Source organism: Gastrolobium bilobum, unplaced genomic scaffold (genome assembly GCF_033153095.1).
Source record: "Gastrolobium bilobum isolate Gb01-03AN ecotype WA unplaced genomic scaffold, APGP_CSIRO_Gbil_v1 utg8449, whole genome shotgun sequence".
Taxonomy (NCBI): domain Eukaryota; kingdom Viridiplantae; phylum Streptophyta; class Magnoliopsida; order Fabales; family Fabaceae; genus Gastrolobium; species Gastrolobium bilobum.
In genome coordinates, this window is record NW_026895234.1 from 27262 (window position 1) to 50113 (window position 22852).

At 34.0% G+C, this 22852-nt stretch overlaps 3 protein-coding genes across 3 annotated transcripts; 1 reads left to right on the top strand and 2 right to left on the bottom strand.

The window, feature by feature from the left end:
• LOC133301254 (RING-H2 finger protein ATL3-like) lies at positions 1 to 906 on the top strand. Its single transcript, XM_061500874.1, has one exon. It carries the CDS (start codon positions 1 to 3, stop codon positions 904 to 906), a length of 906 nt encoding a protein of 301 aa, XP_061356858.1.
• A 2671-nt stretch (positions 907 to 3577) lies between these two features.
• Positions 3578 to 4240, bottom strand: LOC133301147 (uncharacterized). Its single transcript, XM_061500759.1, has 2 exons — positions 4157 to 4240; positions 3578 to 3994 (listed from the first exon to the last, which is right to left on the bottom strand). The coding sequence occupies exons 1-2, from the start codon at positions 4238 to 4240 to the stop codon at positions 3578 to 3580; spliced, it is 501 nt and encodes a 166-aa protein (XP_061356743.1).
• An 8194-nt stretch (positions 4241 to 12434) lies between these two features.
• Positions 12435 to 18903, bottom strand: LOC133301202 (pumilio homolog 23). Its single transcript, XM_061500827.1, has 10 exons — positions 18603 to 18903; positions 18144 to 18507; positions 17517 to 17819; positions 16865 to 17032; positions 16183 to 16326; positions 15838 to 15957; positions 15423 to 15608; positions 14104 to 14252; positions 13412 to 13594; positions 12435 to 13121 (listed from the first exon to the last, which is right to left on the bottom strand). The coding sequence occupies exons 1-10, from the start codon at positions 18800 to 18802 to the stop codon at positions 12677 to 12679; spliced, it is 2262 nt and encodes a 753-aa protein (XP_061356811.1). The 5' UTR covers positions 18803 to 18903; the 3' UTR covers positions 12435 to 12676.
• Positions 18904 to 22852: the final 3949 nt, after the last annotated feature.

Below are 22852 nucleotides of genomic sequence, written 5' to 3' on the forward strand. Positions count from 1 at the left end.
ATGAGTGACTCGTCGGTGCCAAGTGACAACTTGGGCGAGTCCCCAGCCGTTGATATAACCGGCAAGATTATGGTTGTGGTTATAATAATCTTATTCATGGTTGTTGTAATTTCTATGTTCTTTCATCTCTATGCTAAAAGGTTCTGGTGGAGTATTGGAGAGACCACTGCTTTCGGATCTCGGAGTCGGAGCCGCAACGGCCGCCGTTTTGTCTTTGCCTCTGGTCAAGACGGTGCTTTTCGAACCGGGCTTGATCCTTCTGTCCTCAGGTCCCTTCCCGTATTGTTATTCCAATCCCAAGACTTCAAGGATGGTTTAGAATGTGCAGTTTGCCTCTCTGAGCTTGTTCAAGGAGAAAAGGCTAGACTTTTACCCGAATGCAATCATGGGTTTCACGCAGATTGCATTGATATGTGGTTCCAATCCCATTCTACCTGCCCTCTTTGCAGGAAACCAGTTGCCTCTGAATCAGTTATTGGTTCAAATGATGAACAAAATGTCTCACGGAATAATGGATCAACAGATGCAGAAAATTCAGCTTACGTTAGTGGCTTAGAATCTTCAACTTTTCCCACAAATGTGTTGATTTGGGGGAACCAGACCCAAATAAGTTCTACTGTTGCTTCTTTGGAAGAAAGTACCTCTCGGCCACCTTGCTCCTCATCCTCCTCAGGGGATAGTAGCAGTAATAATAAACGTCATGGAATGTTGGTGATTGATATACCAACGGACATCACTTCATCCTCTTTGTCGCCCTCTTCAAGCAGGTTTGCTGAAGATGACCTGAAATCGCCTATGACAGGGAGACTGAGGGCATTGAAGAGGCTTTTAAGCAGGGACAACAAGTTAAATCCATGGAGTCCCAATTCTATAGATGTGGAACAAGCTGGGGGAGGACAGAGTTAGGAATTTGCCAATGCTGTTCATTTTTTTTTTATATTTTTTTTTGAGTACATATGCCCACATGGAGCAGCAACTTGTGATTGAGAATTGTAGAAAGAATTCAAAGTATCTATGTTTGAAAGAGCACCATTGAGGTGTCTCTTGAGGGGTCAGAGTTTCTCTTTCATATATGGTTTTGCTATTGCCCTTCCAATACTTGTCCAGATAATGGCTAAGGAGAATAATTGTTTCAAGTGTCTATATTGTATAAATTATAGGTTTTGTTGTAGTAATAGACTAGAATAACCAATTTTCATTTATTGAATATGAATTTTATTATATTATTTTAATTTTGATCTTTATTTGCAATTAGCCTGACCCGATAATATTAATTAATGGTGAAGTGAAAAGGATACAATATGGGATCGAATAGTCTCACCACTGTATGCCAGCACCAGCACTAATCTGCAGAGAGTTTTAATGAAATTACTCAGTAATTAAGAGGTCATGTTCCGATGATTGTTATTATCAGTATTATGTATCTGAGAAATCCTTGCTAGTCATTCTAACTGTCTGTACATAGCACTTGTTGTTTTCCATTTCTAGTTGAGATGCATTATTAATAATGCAATTCCTCGCATGGGAAGCGGAGGCCATGCTGTTGTTGGATTGATAACAAGAAATAAATGAAGCTGTCTATATGCAAGGTTCTGATTGTATGAACAGAATTTGATTAAGACAAAAAAGACGGTTAATCTTTCTTAGCATCAAGAGTAGGCGAAAAAGAGGGAGAGAATAGTACAAAAGGCTTTCTTATATTAATATTGGGGTCATTCATTGGCTATGTGACCTTTATGTACTGATTGAAAAATCTTTTGGAGAATATTCTTGTTTTTTTCTTTAAAAAAAAATTAAAAATTAGGAAACAATGAAGCATTTTGTTATCAATATGGACTCAATTCGGCTGATAATATAATGGTTATGCTTATGCCTATGAGGTATAAGCCAGGTCTTTTGTCTAGTTTTCCTTTCCCTTAATTAAAGGAATCCACGCCGAATAAAGTCTTGACACATTCGGCACAAATACAACCTTTTTCCTCAGCATGCTCTGTTTTCTAGACATCCCAACTCCCAACATGTTTACATACTCCTCCCCTTACTTTAGCACTTTAGTTGCTCATCCTTAGCAAGTCCAATTTTGAGGCTAGTAGTGGCACCTTCCAATATTATTTGAAGACGTGCTTTTTCGATTTTGTCAGAGAATAATATAAACAATTAAAAAAGTCTTCACCTAACCTCGTAGATTTTGAAAATTTTCCGTTTGTGGCTAGTTCATGGGTTCTCCAGCATCACAACTCACAAGGTCGCTTTAAGGGTGGTTTGTCCGTCTTACATTGAGCCCATTCCTAAGTGAAGGGTAGGTAACCGGACATGATTTTTATATCCTTGGCGCCACATTGGTGTCTTTCGCTCCCCCAAATATATGATGCTTCTTTTTCGCCTACATGCTAGAATAGCTTTTTTCAATGATGTCTGGGAGGAGATCATTCATGAAATGAATAACAAATGAAAACTCAAAGCAAAAGAAAAATTATAGTAGAGATAGCACAAGAACAGTTCCAGAAATTGGGCAGGGAGAAATCATATATGACAAACCGTGTTATATAATTTTTTATTACTATTATTATGGCTTACATATTACAATGGATCGAGACTGACGAAACAACATCTTTAACTAAAATATCTATATATCGAGAGCCTTTTTGATACTGCCGAAATAATACCACCATGATTTCAAGTTTTGTAGGAGCGAGTATAGGGGTGTTCATCAACCGTTCCAAACCGATTCAAATTGCGGTGACCGAACCGAAAAATAGGAAACCGAATAAATCGAAAATCAAAAAATCGAAAACCGAAAAAAACCCGCAAATTTTAATATGATTGGATCGGTTTTTGGATGAGTTGATCAAAACCGATCCAATATATTAATTCCCCTTTACCTACTTAGGTCTTTCCCTAATCATAGGTTGAAAATTTCTAAACCCAATACCCATTAACCCATCAACTAAACTCAAGAAAAATTTTAATCACATCTCATCAACAAAATTTTATCTTTGTAGAGCTTCATATGTCAAAAAAGAAAAAACTATATTATAGTTTACTAATGCTTTTGTATTTTAAAAAATAATAATTACAAAGCCAATATATACAAAAGATGTTATTTGAACAATAATCATGAAATAAATTTTAGGATTTTAAAAAAATTGAAAACCGATCCAATCCAAACTGAAAAAAATTGGATCGGATCGGATTTGAAAAAAAAATCCAAACCGAATGGATGATTATATGATCAAACCGAAGGGATTGTATCGGATAATTTTTGCTTTCAAAACCGATCCAATCCAGACCGCGAACTTATGCTTTGAAAATTAAAAATTAAACCCAAAAAAATAGATGCTAGCCTAGAATGAGGGTTCAACAAAGCAATCAGGACTAAGAGGAGCCATTCTCAAATCTTGTTTTCTTAGATAAAATCCAAGAGCGTGCCAATACAATCCATGATAAAATTCAAAACATAAATTATTTCATCTAACAAAGGGCTGATCGATTAAATTTTCCAGCAGAAAATGAAGGCTTTTCCTATGAAGCTCGTGTCAGCAGAATGAATTTGCAACGCTGATAGTTGCAGGCACATTCAAGTGACCACATAAAGGGGGCCATAGTTATGCACAGGACGAGGGCTTGTTTGTTGGTGAAGAGACATATATGGAATCTCACACTCCTCTCTCTTTGTGGATTTGAACAGACTTGTGAGAGGCCCAGAAGTTGAACCCCGGTGCTTCACATCAATACCTTCGGCCGAGTTATATATTGGACCAGAAACGTGACCCTTCCTCTGCCCTGAAACCTTTGATTTTGAATTGTTGGTGGGTTCCCCTCGTAGCTTGCTTTTCTTGTTCTTGTCACCTTTCCACCATGAAATCAAAGAACTTTTCCATGATTTTTTTACCTTTTTCTCTTTCTTCGATCCTGTTATACCAGATTCTTCTGGGTGCACTGATGAACTTGTCCGTTTTGCTTCATTTACATGGCTCTTTGCTTCCTCCAGGTACTAATCAAAGCAAAGAATCAGATAACTCACGCGATCAAAATTCAAATGCAAGTGAAGAAAACAAGTCAAATACAACACTCTAGTGCAGAATTTTGGAGCTGGTTCTATGATTCTATCACTTGAAGAAAACAAGTCAAATACGAACAATCAAACAGTTAATACCTGGGAAAAGTCCTCACGCAGATCAAATCCATAGGCTTCATAATAACTAGCCTGATATTGTTGATGCAATTGGGATTTCATCATCATAAACTTGAACAACACTGAAATTGCCAACCACAACAAGGGCTCAAGAGAAATTGAAACTTGATATCAGGCTGACAAGTGGTGCTCAATCTAAGCAAAAGAATATTTCAGTGTAAAACACAAAACTGGCATTTTGCATTTTAATAGAGAGCGAGAGAGAAAAACAGGTTAAACGAGGAAGGAAGAACGGAAAATAGTAACTTGTAACCTTAACAGCAAATCATTCCACAAAAGGTAATGATCAATAACTCCTCATAAAGATATTACAATCACAATGCCAGTTATGGAGATAACGAGGTATGGTATAGTTGTAGCCTTTTCATTTACATTATAGCATATATTAAGCAAGAATTGGCGTTACTCGCATTGGACGGTTAATTACGAATTAATGTAGGATTCGATTTTCTCATATATCATGCTCCATCAAATCAAGAGTCAGCACAAGATTAAACGGCTAGGCTAAGGCTAATAAATAATATCCAATTAGAGAATGAAAAAATGCACAATCAAATCCAATCCAATCCTATAAAATTAACTAACAAATCAGGACAGAATTCAATTGAAAATGAACCAACCAATTATTCTTAAGGTAATCAATCAGATTCGTGTATTTTTAAGAAAAATCCTAATATTCTTAAGAAGATTGGGAAAAATAATTATAAAATAACAATTATCTTTTCTCCACCGAGACCTTATTTAATCCACCACTTCATTTTTCCTTTTTTTCATTTTGAATTAAAAAATGTTTACCTTTGCCCGTCATTTTAAGTAAGGGTGTTCATCAACCGATCCAAACCGATTAAAATCGCGGTGACCGAACCGTAAAACTAATAACCGAATAAACCGAAAACCGAAAAATCAAAAACCGAAAAAAAAATCACAAATTTTAATTGGATTGGATCAGTTTTTGGATGGGTTGATGAAAATCGATCCAATATATTAATTCTCCTCTATCTACTTGGGTCTTTTCCTAATCATAGCCTAAAAATTTCTAAACCCGAGACCCATTAACCCATCAACTAAACCCAACAAGTCTCATCAATAAAATTTTATCTTTCGTAGAGCTTCATATCTTATTGCAAAAAAAAAAATTATATTATAGTTTACTAATGTTTTTGTATTTCAATTTTTTTTTTACAAAGCCAATATATACAAAAGATGTTATTTGCACAATAATCATGCAATAAATTTTAGGATTTTCAAAAAATCGAAAACCGATCCAATCCAAACCGAAAAAAATTGGATTGGATCGGATCGGATTTGAAAAAAAATCCAAACCGAATTGATGATTATATGATCAAACCGAAGAGATTGGATCGGATGATTTTTGCTTTCAAAACCGATCCAATCCAGAACGCGAAGATCCCTAATTTTAAGTAAGTTCTCTAGTGATCTGCAGATCTAAATTAATACTATCACATGTATCCAAATAAATAGTGATAATTTAGTTAAAAGAAGGAAGAGATTCTTGCAGAAACGGTGCAATGGAATCGAACAGTAACCGGGGACGTATGTTACAGAAATTATTTTATTCTTTTTTTTTTTAATACAATTTTTTTTTATTTTTTTTAGTACAGATACAAAAATTATTTTATTCTTGAGAAACAAGAACCTCGTTGAAATTTTAATGGGGCCTATATAATTAATAGGACCCACTTAATTTGGAAGATTTTTTTTTTTTTTGGATACATAATTTGGAAGATTATGATTTCTCTGCCTATTAATTCATGTGTTTGAATTTTTTAGGGGAAAAAAGTCGGTAGTCAAAAGTTTCCTTTTTGATTAGCAACAATAAAAATTAATTTAGTTTATTTTAAATTTGGAGATTTTGTCATTTTGATATTGGGAAGGATCGGATATTGATATAAAAAAAAAAAACGTTCAAGCTATAATTAGGCCTTAATTATAATTATTGAGTTACGTGCAAATATTTAACAAGTTGTAAATAACTTTCTATTAATTACAACATTGTTTCCAATTTTCTCCAGATTTACAATACACACGAATCATCAGAAAGGCATTAGAAAAAGTCCAACTCACAGAAAATAGATAAACAAACCCACGTCCTCCTTACGTGCCAAACCAAAAGGCACATCTCTTTGTATTATTTTTGTGCAACATTTGGAAGCAGTACTTGTTACATGCAACGCTTCTTCATCTGGCTAAGACTACGCCATGTATTACTCAGAATTTTTTAAATTTTTATTTTATTTTTAGTCTTTTTTAAATTTTTAAGTGGTCTTATTTTTTTATCTTTTATTTATTTATTTTTATTTAAACATATTTGATCTTTTTTTCTATTTTATTTTCTTTTTGCTTTTAATTTTTTATGTAAGTGTTGTAAGTTTTCAAGATATTTGGTCTTTTTTTTTTCCTTCTAAAATAAGTATATTACTTTATTTTTTTACTTTTTGTTTGGATGAAAAAAAAGTACAGGGGATAAGTGATTTAAAAAAAAAAAACAGAGGGTAAGTGATTTAAGGGGGCGTTTGGTACCGGATTTCTCAAAATTTTGCTGGGCATCTGAAAGTGGATAAGTTGATTCTCCACGTTTGGTACAGGTGATCTAAAAATTTGCATACCTAAGTGATTTGCCTGGCGATTCAGTTTTGTATGCAAAATTGGATCAAAATCACGGTGCTGAAATCCTATTGCGATAGTGGTATTCGACCGATAACCAGGCAAGTGAAAACCATGAAAACAGGTGGTGCCAAAACTACCCTTGGTTAGCGCCAAACTGAGTCTCCTCCCAGCAAATCCACTTTTGGACATCACGAAGAAGCTCGTTTGAAGATGTAAAAACGACAGGTGATCTGATTTTTGCATGCTTATCTACTCAAAGATCTACTTGCGTTTGATATTTTTTATTTCAGACAAATCATGGAGAAAAAGAAACACATCCGACAAGCGCGGGTAATGGAACCAGAACACCGCCGTGAACAGAGGCAAGGCTAAACAGAGGCAAGCGTGGGTAAATACAGCTCTCTCGCGCGCTTTCTCTCTCTCTCTCTCTCTCTCTCTCTCTCTATCTATCTCTCTATCTTCGATCTGAGTCTTGGTTGATTGCAAGGGATGGCGGGAAAGCAATGAAAACCAGAGGTTTTCGAGAAGGGAAAAGTCACCCCTACACAGATCGCATTCATCTAATCCAGGTACAATCCTTTGCTCCCACCCAAGTTTATTTTTCTTAATATATATGCAGGTACTGTGTTTGATTATTATTCTTCTGGGATAAATTTACTAGTTATCTGATGCAGAAATTTACAAGTTTACTGATTAATCAATACTCAAATCCCGGTGATAATTAGTTTTAATTTATTTCATTTCTCCATATTATGTCATAAACATGAAACAAATAAAGACAACGAATAATATTTGTATGCTAGTCATGTTTAATTTGGTGTTTTCATTTCTGAATTATTAATCGAAAGTTAAAGAATACATTTGTTAGTTAGAGGGTTTATTTGGGGTTTCTTAACAGATTTTGGTTCTGAAGAGTAATGGTGACTTATATGATAGTGTGTGGCGCGGGGACAAGACATAGTAGAATGGCATGGAACTATTCTGTTTTGTTTTTCTTGGTTTCATCTCTTTTAGTGGACGAACTTATATGTTATGTTTTGTCTTGTTCTAACTTGTATACCAAACACTACCGTATATTATCTACAATCAAGGAGACTGTATAACTCTGACTGACTTGGCTATGTTGTATAATGTATTCAGAAATCATGTTTATTTAGTCATTATATTATTTTGGTCTTATCTTTGCCATGTGTTAGCCAGAAATAAAGCATAATCCATAGTATGTTGTCAAGAATGATTATCACATTATATTAGCTGAAATGTTTGCCAGAAATAAAAATAGGTTGATCACATTATTTTTTATTTATCCTTTTTCAACGTTCTTTACAGATTCTAATAAAAATAGGCTTGCAATGGATGTTATTAACCGCTTAATAGCGCATTGTTGTTGGCTGAATATACATACTGTCGCGCTGCATGGAGTTGTCTTCGAAATAAGGGTTGCTGATGGATATGGTGCACGTTGGACAGAAGATGGAAGTAAGGTGTGTGGAGAACCACTGCATTCTGGTATTTATCCGCTTCCATTATAGTTTTATACATGGTATGCTGTTCTCGTGGCATAACTTGAAATATGACATTATGCTCAAAATCAAGCATTTGATGTACTGTTGGACTTCCATTAGATCATCCAACTATTTAATGACTAGGAATAAGATTTCAACATACAGGATTCATTGTTCTTTAAACTTGGTGACAAATAGAGCTTTCTATTCAAATGTTTATATGGTGCTCTTAAAAGCCATATTGTGTAATCTGTTTTAAGGTTTCAAGTATGGAAAGCATCTTCTTTGAAAGCCATATTTCTTGTTTACTTGTAAAGTTTGTAGTAACTCCAAGACAGGCTTATCATCCTTTAGTAGGATTCAACTCTGTACAAAAATTGTTTTGACAAAGCATATTAAAAGCCATAGCATGTCACCATATCCTTTTTTTGTTCATTATGTCATAGTGAGACAACCATGTGCAATAATCAGAACGCTTGATTTAAATGGTTGCTGCCCAAGTGCATGGTAAGCACCTTCACTAGTCCTTAGCTAGTCTTGGGCTCAAGAGGTTAGTTTTCACTGTTTTTTTTAGCCATGAGTAATTTATTAGACTAACCACATATACATACAGATTGAGACACACTAACCATATTGTGTGTCTTCAAGTTTCTCATAGTACTTGTTACCAAATTTATCAACACCAACAAGCCTAGCCCCAATATTGTGGATCTTGGTTTGCCTGCATAAATTCAGAAAATAATTAGACTGGAAGGGGAGAAATACTGGTATCAAAGGGAGTTCAAATCTCACAGTAAAATACAAATAAACAGTAGAGATATATCACTACATAAAAGTTGTGCCCTTCACCAACTTTACAGAAACTTGATCTCTATTTACAATGGAACAAGAGAGGATGTTTGTGGGAGAAATTTGAAATTTGTGAAAGTTATAAATGTTTTGTAAATGACAACGTTGAATCCAATATAAAAGTTATAAATTTGTGAAAGTTATAGAAGCAATTTGTGCTTTAGTCTCTCACTCTTGGTGCATCATGTTTTGACTATATTAGGCAGATTTTAACCCGTATTGTCTGTGATTTAAGCATTTTATGACAACTTGCTTCTCTTGGAATACTCTTGTTTCATAATTTAAAACTGGTTTACCTGCATAGCATAATTTCTAATTCTAATTCTAGCAAGCTTTGAAATGTGACTACTAGGTTAGTGTGGTATTCTCTTAACTAAACTTATATTGACAACTTTTTTAAATGCTCAAGTAACTCTAATTGAGATAAGTAGTTCTGATTCTTTTGGGCTTTGATTTTCTATTTTTTTCATTTTTATTTTTTTGGGTAGGTGTTTGAGGGAAAAGGAAGCAGTCTACTTATTAAGTGATGGCAGAAATATCCTTTTCATATTTTTGATCATGTTTGGTTCAGTCTATCAGTGAGTAATTGTTAAGATGCACTTCTATTAGTTTCCATAACAAACTTTAAATTGACCGAAGGAGTATGTTGTTCTGCAGGGGGCTATTATGGGCCCATTGATAACTACAGTTATCATTGCTCTGAAGGATTTGTGTGCTGAATTTGTTATCGAAGAACCTAAGGACAAGGCCAAGGCCAAGGCCAAGCAGAAAGTTAGCTAAGATGATTCTCGTGTCTACAAAAGAATTTTGTTGCAGTTGAAGTTTGCTACAAGTGTGCATTGCTCTAGTATGCCTTTGTTAGTGGAGGTTGCCTTCAGATTTGTGATATGCTCATAATTATTTGTTTTCAGAATCGGACCTTTTTTTTCCATTTCAGGGGTCATCAAATATTTTCACTTGCTGGCAGTGTTTGATAATTGTACACTTACATCTGTAATTTATTCTTGTAACTATTTTTGTTATTCATTGTATAAAAGAAAGAAAAACTCATGTAAGCTTGTAGGAAATATATTATTTTCTTCATTTTTCTTGGATTTAGCAATTAAGATGAGTTTCACTAGCATTGCTATTTTCGGAGTGAACAAAGTACATAATTTTGTACATCCGTGTGTTTTATATTCTGCACCTAATAATATCCCAAATCTTTCTCTATTCGTAATCAACATTAATTTAACACAAAAATATCTGAAAACTAGGTTATCGGGTATACACACTGGTTCATTTCAACAAGCCAGTGCAATGGGTGCACCTGATAACTGCCACCATCATGATTAAAAAAGGATACTTTCGTAACTTCAATTACTTTCCCATCAATATGAAATATTCAACCAAACACTTCATTCTGTTATTTCACTTAATTTTCCCAGTAATATTTTACTCAACCAAACAACTTTTTTTACATTTTCCTACCAAACTCACTTTCCAACCATTTTCCTATCAATTACATTTCCCTAGTATTCAAAAAATTTCTCCTCAACCAAACGCCCAAGCAAAACTACAAGGGGGCTTTTAAATTTTTTCCTTAAAAAGTTGTTAAAAGAATATGGGCTTTTTAAATATACATTATAGAATATTTGTGTCACATGATCCTATTATATTAAAAAATTCAAATATCTGCGTAAGTAGTTGTGATACGTCCAATGATAAATATTGTTGATAATCTGCTAAAGCCCTTGATATATGGTTTGAAAATAATATCAAAGAGCATGAACGAATATCTCGTAAAGTTCCACATCTATGTATATATAATTGGGACAGAAAAGGCCAATTTGATTCAATCAACTATGATTGATAATCTATTAAACTAAAACGCCTCAATCAAATCAGGTGTAATATTGCAGTTACCCACCCACATCAGCATCATTCATAAAAACACTTTGAGAATAGAAGAAGCAATGCAACTGTGAGTACTGTTGTCTTCATGGCCAAGCTGGAAAGATCTCTGAAACAGTCACTCAAACTTTGGAGGGAAACATATTAAATTGACACAAATATAGGAAAGATATTCTTTCATCTGTTCTTTTGTTCCCTTTTCATATAAATAAGGAAAAAGCTTGACACTCACCAACTTCGCTCAGTCTCACACTTTGTACATAGCGTTCATCAGATTCCTGATGTCATCGTATGATTATTATTCAATACCAACAATTTTGTCTTCTCCCGGAAAGTTAAAAGATTTAGTAAAATCACGTGCCTAATCACATGTCCTTTCTGAAGCTTCTGTCTCCATTTTCCACCAAATCCAAAATCCAAGATGATGCAGTAGTCAAAAGTTGAGCACATGATCTCACATGAACCCAACTGCACCAGATCCCAAAATTAAATTTTTAGCATTCCAGACAGTAATAAAGAATGAATCAATCAACACTAATACAATTCAGAATTCACCCTCATAACATGGTGTTATTAGCCTTAACACTTGACTCACAATGCAATAACTATAAGCTTCAGAACCTTAATAACCAAGATCCTCCACACTACCATGAAGAGCTGGTCCAAAGCGCTGGCTGCTCTTGCTCTGACACTGTCACTGTTATTATCAACCTGGTCTTCTAGAGCCAAAGCTGAGGTTCACCCATCCATGAATGTGCACTCTTCGCCATTAAGCAAGACTTCATCTTCTCATCAAGCTCTTAAAGATTTGCGCGCTCATAGGAAGAATCCTTCTAAGCAGGTGGATTCGAGTTTCCGAAGGATACCTCCAACCAAATCAAATCCCATACAAAACAAGTAACTCTAGTCAACAGTTTCTAGCCTTTCCATTATATGCAGCTACCCTATGATTGACAGAAAAATCATATTTCTATCGCAGGTTCAATCCTCCAACATATGGTTGAAAGACAGAACAAACAATAAAGCAAAATCGAAACTGCCCGTTTCTTTTCTTTTCTTATTTCTTTCATTTCGTTTTTATTGCTCCTTCTAAACAAACAGAACAACTGTTAGTGTACACTGGTGTTTCACCCTCCAACAGCCAAGTGCCAATGATTATATGTATTGCAATTTACATTGTATTTTACATTTTTGCTAACCAACCGTTGTTGAGTTCTCTGATATACTTAAATCTATTATAACGTTTGTATTCTAGAAAAGGGTAATGATCTCCATATTTGTCGCAAATTCATATACATCCAGCAGAACACAAATAATATATTGGGATGAAGGGGAAGGAAGGGCGGAGGAGATTCCTTGGAGGAAAAACATTTCATATTTTGCAGTAACTACCTTTCTCGCTGAATGTGATTACTCTGTCCAGCTACATATTCATGCGACATGGTAAATGATACAAAATTACTAACAAACAGGAAATCATTCCAATCTACATGCGTAGAGTCTTTTGGGTCCTTCTGACCATGCTTAATTCCATCCTTCTCTTTTTCTTAATTAAAAAAAATAAAAATAAAAATAAAAATAAAAATGGCCTTCCACTCTATTCATCCTATGCCTTCAATTTCTTCGTAGAAGCCTCAGACACCTCACCATCTCTCTGCCGTTTCTTCACAGTCTTCATAGCTGTTGCAGAAGCAGCAATATCATAACCACTTTCAACCTTTTCCTTGTCAGACCTTTTCTTTTTCCTACTAGAGTTATCATCATCTCCACCAATCTGAACATTTTTCTTATTTTTCTGCTTTGCTTTTTTTGCGTTTCTCTTAGAGCCATGCATGCTCAGAAATGGTGCACCAGAACCTAGGGATTGGTCAATTTCTTTTCTCACTTCCTTTACAGCTTTTGGATTTGATATATTACTTGAAGTGTCAGCAAGAAAGTCGTCATTTTTGGTTGACTTAGCATCACTGGAGCCAAACGTAGCATAAAAATCTTTATAAGTAGATTCTTTGGATGTCTGTTTTGACCTCCAATGATGAGGATTGGCAGCAAATCTGTTGCAATAAAGCAAAGGCATAAATCATGAAAATTGATTTCAATAAACTCGGATCTAAAAGCAAACAACATTCAATACTACAACGTTCCATCATATGTCAGACTCTAAATTCATAAGCTTTGAGGTGTGAACAGAAAAAACTTGTATCCTACAATATGATCTTGTTTCTATGAAATTTGATTTATGCACTCTGCATTTAGAGAACAGGGAGATAATTTTTATTTTTTTTCCTTGACGGAAAGTATAAATCTGGACATTCCACTATATAGTAAATAGCCAACAGCATACCCGTCAACATCTAGTTTCCTTGATAAGTAAGAGCCCTGCTTTGTCTTGGAAAGCTCACTTCGCACAGCCAGCACCTCAGACACTATAGCCTCTCTTAGTGACAGATTACAGGCAGTGAAGCACTTTTCAATGGTAAAAGCACCTGATGAGTTGAGTGCAAGCTCTCCAAAATGCCTTCGTAGTCTACAAAATAAATTACAAAAGACGAAAAGGGAACAAATAAAGTCATAATAAAGACACTCAATATAGTAATGATTTTGAAATCCATTACATACACATTTCATGGTATTTTCAGCTTGAAGTCTTGAAAAACTTAATTTTGGAATTTAACCCGTTCTCAACTTTGGAAAATATCTCAATAGCTATTTCTATCCATTTAGTTATAGTCAAAAGAAAGCATATCCAAAGGATCCTAAACCGCAAGGGGTCTCAAATTTTAACTCTTAATTAAAAAAATCAGATTTCAACCAAACAATTGCTGTCATCTCATGTGCATGAATCTATGATCCTAAACTTGAACATGAATCCCATAAAGTTAGAAGACATATTGATGAAAGAGTTGGCGTTCAATATAGAAATACAATACCTTAATCTAAAAAACATGTTTATTGCATTCATACCTTTAGCATAAATAAGAATTTCTAAGAGATCCCAGAGAATATAAATACAAGAAATATAGTTGAAAGACATACTTTGTAACTAATTTGCATTTCTGTTTCCCAGAAGCACCTGAACATAGAAAAGCCTCAATAACATGCGATCCTCTTGCATCTCTCACTGCTTCAAGCACATGAGCTACTTCCATGGATGTTATACTGGTGATATAAGGTTGTATATATTCCTGCAAAAGTGAAACGCACGACAACAAAAGGAAGCAAATGAAATACAATTTTTTAATGCATACATGAGATAAACATATCTACAAAGAATTTCCGTTTTAAAAACACGACGTGTTTAAATAATGGGATTAATGTTTCTCATGTTGTAGGAGACAATTTTATCTCCTACGCACACAAAAGTATATAGAGCCCATGTTTTTCTCTCTCTCTCTCTCTTCTCTTCTCATGGGCTCCACACACTTTTATGTGTGTGTAAGAGATAATTTTATTTCCTACAACATGAGAAATATTAATCCCTTAAATAATATAATAAAGATTATCAATTTATGGCATAGAGTTTCCATTGACTCCCACAGCAAGTTCACCACACTACACTACCAGACATCTGAATGTGCATTACTATCTCGAGCTAAAAAGCTCATGAGGATCAAATCACCCCTATTCTGGGAGAACCCTGGCCCCAACCCCCCAAACATTAATCTTCCAAAACCCTACCAAGATAATGGATGATACATCACTTGAAGCTCATCATGATTTTCATAATTTATGATAATGGATGAAGATTTTTCTTCACGAACCACAAAGGCCAGATCTGCACCTAAGGATTAAGTTTAACTGCAAAGCTATAACCTACAAAACATTGTGCTAAGCCACATTAAAAGATTCCAACAAAATGGAAAAGTCAAACATTCTTCTTCTATTTTTAGTTTAAATACAGGAATTAGACTTTACTGAAGATCCATATTAATGCCACTATAGGAAGTAGTGACCATTCATATTTAGTATAATTTGTTATTTTCCTGCAGTTCTAGGGGCAAGACTGGTGAGTCCAAATCTCTAATATGGCAGTTGCAAGTCTTATTAGGGTCTTAGAAATGCTTCAAGACCAGCTTGTTTCTTGCTTGAAGCTTCTATCTCTGGGCCTCATGGGAAGTCTCTAAGAAAGGAATTAAAACAACAATGAAAGACAAATTATACATAACAATGCCCTAACCCCAAGAAAAATCAGGTCTACAGGGTTGAAAGATTTCCTATCAAGTTAGGAATCCAATAGTTCCTGTGGTTACACCTAGGCGCATTAACAGATGTGTGCACAACCCCCTTCTAACCTTTTTTCAATTGACACCAAAAATAAAGCAGCCAAAGTATCCATATTCAAGAAAGTTGCTTACACTTCTAAACCGGAATATTGCCTGCAGGATCAGAGAACCCATTACATGCATTTTAGCACCACTTTGCCAGCTCCAATTGGACTTATCTTCACAAGTGAAATAGCTATCAAGGAACAGTAGTCGAGGAACAATCCATTTTGGAGATTCATCAGCTAAACACACTGTTTCAGCAAGAACTTTACAGCACTGCACAAAGTAACAAAATTGCCATTAAAGTTTTCAGAGATGAGAAACAAAATTAAGAAAGTAAAGTAACTTCATTATGTAATGCAAGTAATACCATATACATTTCAATTTTGATGCAATCATTGCAGACTTGTAGTTAGGTTTTAGAAGCAATAAATTAATTCATAATCTCCTTCACATAAGTACATAGAAATCCGCTCACCACAGATACTGCAACTAAAGTACAAACCTTATGTTCATTAATGTGAAGCCTTTCACTCGCAGCAATGAGTGAAGCAACAACTCCTGACCTTCCCATTTTTAAAAGATCCTCCATATTTGGCCCAAGTTCTTCCCAGATTAAATCCATCTATCAAACAATTAAAAAACTTAAAATAAACATGGGGAGAAAAATCTACAAAGAGAAAATTATAACACGAACGGGCATCATGAAAAGAATATGAAGAATATGCTAGAGACAAATGCATTACATGCAATATCATGCAACCAATCCTACAGTAGATTAAATTAATCAGGGCCACCTTTAAAAAGATGTGGAAAATGTTCAAGACAAAAAATCAACTAGGTATAATACCAGATTTTGATTGCTTGCATGGGAAATCAATGCTTGAACAACAAAGTTCCCATGTTGATGAGATGATAACTCAAACAAGGAATTCCTGAATAATTTTGTGAACAATTCATTGAACAAAGCATCAGGCGATACTTCCAAAACAGCCTGCAAAAGATTTAGAAAATTTGATTACCTCAAAATCACCCTAGAAAAATAATTTCAATGATGCTTCCATAAAAAAATGCACACGCATAAAATTGTTTGGTATTTAATGGCACATGAAAATAGACACCACACAAGGTTGTATAAAGTATCATAGAACAATTTACAAACCCATGTTCAGACCACAGTCAACCAAGAGACATTGTTTAGGGACTAACAAATCTCATCAATAATACATGATTAAATATAGTTACTTGCAATACCAAAATTTCTTGAGATTATACCTGGGACAGGGTTAGTTTGAAAAGTGAAAACAAATAATAATAGTTTGCTTTTATATTGAAAATTTATAGCAAAAATTCACATTTACTATAGAAACTTTGAAAGGAACATATGAAACTTCTATTCGAAACATAATCTTAATAATAAGAAGTAGGCAAATACATGTAGCTTCTATTGAACTTCTCTCTGCATTATTCACAAGTTCTTGCACTACTCTAGCTAATTATAGACAGCTTTTCCTCATCTATAGGTTGCTCACCTCCATTAGATGGCAAAATTCACTTTCTTTTAACAAATTCAGGAGCGCCGGCACTATCGTAGTTGCTATATAATTGCCCTCTGCATTATTCTTATCTGTGCAGCCAAGAAGGATAGGAATAATGCGCAACAACTCTTCATTATTGCCTGCCAGCACCCTTAGAGTTGTCTGCCATTAATTAAAGAAAATCAAGTGAGATAAGAGGAATCAAAGAGAAAAACTAAAACTAACAGTAAGCACACTATGGCACCAAAAAAAATATTATAACCAAAGTAGGTAACAAAGTTAAGAATGAATTGGAAACTCTTTAGAGTATCATAGAGTTCTAAAGCAAGTAGATCCAAAGAAATTTCTCAAAAGAAGGCTATATCTCACAGAAGCTTCATCATATTATCAACACCACTAAAGAAGTTATCTGAACCTAGTCGCTTAGACAATATAAAACACCACGCATGCTCCCCACTCTCAACCAAAACAAGAAAAATTAAAATTTCAAAATTTAAAAAGAGAATTCCCTTCCCGCATTTCAGCCAGAAGAACGCAAATAGACTGGCCCCTAACCTGATAGCAAAAAGAGCCATAACCAAGCATGATGGTATATATGTATTTATTTAATCCATAAAAAATAACTATACATATCAGGAAAGCATGCCTGAAAAACCAAACTGCTGAATCGGTCAACTTGTAGGGTCTTGATACATTTTGTAGCATGCTTTATCATCTCTGACACAAGTAAATTCAGTAAATTTGGAAATCCAGACTGAAAATTTGTTGCATCATGTATCTTCGAAGGAAACTCCTTCATATTCAATCGCTCTGCTAGCACTGTTGCTGATTTTGAAAAATAGTACCCGGACTGATCTAACGGTACTCCTTTACAAAGGCAAAGAAGAGTCCGAAGCACATGAGAACCATAGCAGTTACGCATTACATCAACAGAATTAGCAGCAATCACCTGCCAAATGAAAAGCTTAAGTATAAGAATTCACATTTACAGCGGAACAGCTTACATAGGCCGTGTTTTTCTCTTGTCTTGGCATCATTTTATCTGTAAATATCTCAAGACACAATATGATATGATTCAAAAAATTTATGCCCAACATCAACTATCTATTTTGGTAATTAACACTCAAGCCTACGTCTATATGTTCAATTCAATTCAATACATTAAAGCGAGAAATTGATTAGCCAAGAAGCACGGAATAGTATTTGACAGCCAATATAAATACTGATTTGCATGTGTTTAACAAGCATGAAAATGAAATGCAGTAATTTACACCTTGCATATCATGGTTAATGCCCCCTCAACCAGAGGGTGAACGTCCTCGTATTGAAGATGAACAGATAAAGACTTGATGGCTGTCTCGGCTACATGAGAACCAGATCTATCCATTGCAATAAAGGGGAAGTCATTGGCACAACTTTGAAGGAAAGCACAAAGGTGGTCAACATCACAGCCCTGAAGGATGGTTTCCAAAGTGTGGCTGAGAATATAATCAGTTGCAATTTCAAATTCTCTTCCCCTAGTTTCTTCGAGAGCATTAGCACATAAAACTGATCGTTCCTCCAATTCAACTCCATCGCTTTCGAAAAGATTGGCAATTTCAGAGAAGTATTTTGTTGTTTCGGGATCAACCTGTTTCCTACACATATTAAGAGTACGTTTGGTTGGGCAATTTGGAGGTAAAGACAAATAATAAAGTAGAAGGAAGACAAAGCAAGGAAACGAGTAGAATACCTAACACGCGATGGTGAAGTGAAGAAGGTGTTTGTGTCTTTGAGAGTTGAAGGTTTATTGGAATGATAGGTATGGGAGCCAACACCCCCTTTGTTTGGCTTCCTGCTCATTCCCTTGTTACTTCTTCTACTACCATGTTTGTAGGATTCATAGTCCATTGAAGTTGTTGATGCTAATGCTTTTGAACCAACCGAAACCATAAGCACCCTGTGACTGTGAGTCTATGTTAATAAGCAGAGAGTAGTACAAAAAAACTCACTGTTATTGAAAACAAGGAGCGACTGACTGCACAAACTACGTAAAAAGCTGCTTCTCTCGGGGGGAAGAAGGAGAGGACGGACTATCAATTATCAAATATCAAACGCACCGCTTTAACCATTACCAAAACCTATCTTCTCTTCAAAACTCCAAAACCCTTTTTCTTATTTGTTCAAAAAAGGAAATAATTAAAAATAAAAATACCCGGCTCATTGGGCCCTTTAGAGCAATTTCTTTTAAAATAATAAAATAAAATTGCGCAATTCATTTTACTGTTTTAGTACCATCACTTGTCATTTCATTTTATAAAGAAATAAAATAAAATAGTTTTTTCATTAATTCTAATTAATTTCACATATCTTTAATTTATTCATCTAGTAATTTTTACTGTTAAATAATTTTAATATTATTATTAATTCATTAATTTTAAAATTAAAATGCATAACTTTTTTCATTCTTTTGTTTTTTTTTTCTTTGACATAAGAATGGATTTTCTCTTCATGTAATCAAGTTAAAATTTTGTGTCTATTTAATTGGACTCGATTTATTTAATGTCAATCGAAAGAGATAAATATAAAATTTCAGTAGTGTTAGATTTTCGATGAGGGAGGATGGAAGGAATGAAATGATCCTTTTAAATTAACTTATTTTGTGTTAAGAAAATTTATAGTCTCGAAAATAAATAAATATTTATATAAAATATTTGTTTGTATAATATATATTTATAATTTCTTATAAAATAAAAAAATTATAAAATACTTATGTCAACTTATTCAACTCAATAAAATTTATATAAGAGATGAGAATGTGAAGAAAATATTATTTTAAAAAAAAATTACCACTTTCTCCCTCTTCTCAAATTATCAATATCCCTTATTTGACCCAAATTTGATGAAATTTTAATTCTTGGTAAATCATACACGTGAATAAATAGCTTATCTATTAGGCTATCAAAAAAAAAAAATAGCTTATCTATCCAAGTAAATATTGGTCAAATTTTGGTTACAATAAAGATATATTAATATATAATTTGAGAATAAAAGTATATAGAAAGAAGCAAGGTGATAAATTTATTCTAAAATAAGCGCAAAATCATCCATCAACCGAGTATTATCATTTCTCTCTTAAAACACAATTCATGATGTAAAACGCGGAAATATTGCTTCTTTAAGGGAGAGATGCATAAAACGCCAAAATCTGCATCAGCTAACTCTTGTGCTCTCGACGTTGTTGTGCAAAGGGGTGATTTGGAATTGGAGCAAAGCAACATTTAATAACTTCGAATTTTACATTTAGGGTGACTTGTTATTTGAATTTGATTGGTTGGCTAAGCCTTGGTAGGGAAGAGAAGCCAATAGGCATATTTAATGTTTCTGTGGGAGACTCTGAGAATCGCGACACAGTTCCTCAGGTTAGTTTCTGGATTGGAATTTTCAACTATGCTGTTCTAAACCTTAGGGCTTAGGAAATAGCAAAAACTTCAATTTTCCATTTTGGTGTTGGGATTGGGGTTAGGGATTGTTGTGGAACAGAATGACGGGTCTAACAAGCTCAGCCTCAAGTGCTCAACCCACGAACATACAAATAAGTCAGTCTCTCACGAGGAAGTACAAATAAAATTAGCAATCTATTGGGCCCTTCTTTCACTTTTCTTTTGACTCCCTCAATCTCATAATGTATTGCAGAAGCAACTTCACTTCCTCTAAAGGGCCTCAACTTCACGTCCATGTCTCCGTATATTTACAGCGATTTATAAGAGTTATATTGTAGAAAAAGTGATTGTATAATGTTATAGAGATTCGTTTTGCGTGCCTTAATTTTTTATTTATTTATTTTTTTTAAAAAGTGTGGACCTCACAAAATGTTGTGAGTGTAGGAAAGTTTGTTGTGTTATGTTAAAGGATAAAACGAAAACTCATATTTATAATGAAGTCCTGGGATAAATTAAAGGTTATAAGCGTTATTCTTCATCTCTATTGTCTACTTTCAATTTAATAGGAGATTCACTCATTCACATTGTTTTAAAATTTTCTTTCCTATAAAGATACAGTAATTATATAAGGGATTAGTGTTTTTAGGAGATAATTTTATCTCTTATATACACATAAAAATATATGGAGCTCATATTTTATTTTTCTCTTACATGACCTCACACACTTTTATATTTGTGTAAGAGATAAATAATCTCGTATAACATGATAAATATTAATTTCATTATATAAAAAGGATTAATATTTTTAATGTTATAAGAGATGATTGTATCTCCTACACACAAAAGTGTGTGTTAGACTTATATGGAGTCGTGTGAAAAGAATTAAAAAGGAAGAAAATATAGATCTATATATTTTTATGTATGTGTAGAAAATAAAATTATCTCCTATAATATAAAATATATTGATCCCTTATATAAACAAAATAAGTACAAACTAAAATCATAGTAAAATAAAAATAGAAAATCATAACAGGCAGTCCTTAGATATATGAACCGGACATTGGGCTCGTGCTCCTATCATATTTGTTTTATATTTTTTTCTTCCCATTGTATTCTGGCATGGCATCTATGCAAAATCTTAACCCGTTCTAAAATATCTACATTTATAAATTTCCTTGCCGACACTTGAGTGATGATGTCAATATGAGGTCGCAATCACGACGCGCGCTGGCCATTCATCTCGTTGTAGCTGTGGAGCCATGATAAGTACATGTTCCTGAAAAGTGAAAAACCGGAAAGTAGCGGTATTTATTAGCTGATTCAAACCGCAATAACTGAATTGAAAAATCGATAATGGAATAAATTGAAAAATGAAAATTAAAAAAAATCACAAATTTTAATTGGATTGGATTAGTTTTCGGATTTGTTGATAAAAATTGATACAATATATTAATTTTCATCTATCTACTTGGGCATTTTCCCAATCATAGCCCACAAATTTCTAAACCCAATACCTATTAATCCATCAACTAAATCCAATAAAGAACCTAGTCACATCTCATTAACAAAATTTCATATATGTAGAGTTTCATATTTCATTGCCAAAATTAAAATTATATTATCGTTTACTAATCCTTTTGTATTTCAATTTATTTATTTTTACAAAGCCAAATTTTAAGATTTTCAAAAAATCAAAAACCGATCCAATCCAAATCGAAAAAATTGGATTGGATCGGGTCGGGTCGGATTTGAAAAAAAATTCAAACCGAATGAATGATTACATGATTAAACCGAAGGGATTGGATCAGATGATTTTTGCTTTCAAAATCGATCTAATCCAGACCACAAACACCCCTACTCGGCAGTCTAAGTGAATAATTGATAGGAACACTGATCAGATTGTCACACTTGTGGCATTTTTATACCAATGTATCATGTCAACAATATTATTTTTCAATATACTATGCGTCCAAGTTTGTTGAAGTAGCAGCAAATTTGGTTTACTGATATGGTGTGTTTTTTATGATCACCAAGTTTGCTATAGTTTGTAGATAACTAAGTGGCAATTAATGCCACCTTCCTATCCACCTGTCATGCCACGTGGCAGACTCCGAAAATTCGTTGCCCATGCCAGCGAACTACGTCCAAGTCCAACGATAATTAACAAAGTAGCACATGTCTGACATGGACAAATTCGCAGGGGTAGATAACGAGCTTGGTCCAACGGCTGAACAAATGAACTCAGGTCACATATACAAGCAAACTATTGATTCACTCGGTATACCAAATTCGATATATCTGTAAGAAATCGCACCGTTAATTAAGGAAATTAATCAGTTAATTACGAGTTTAATGAGATAATTTCATAATTGACCCTAATAATTATTCTAAGGCTCTAATAATTATAGTAAGTGAGTAATAATGTTGAAAGTCGCTTTTCTGACGAAAAATGCAGATACTGGTTCTGCTAGTCGGTATAAATGCGTACCGAAAAAGTATCCCGGAAAATTATAATAAGTGCATGATAATTCTTAGAATAATATATAGGACTTGTAAAACG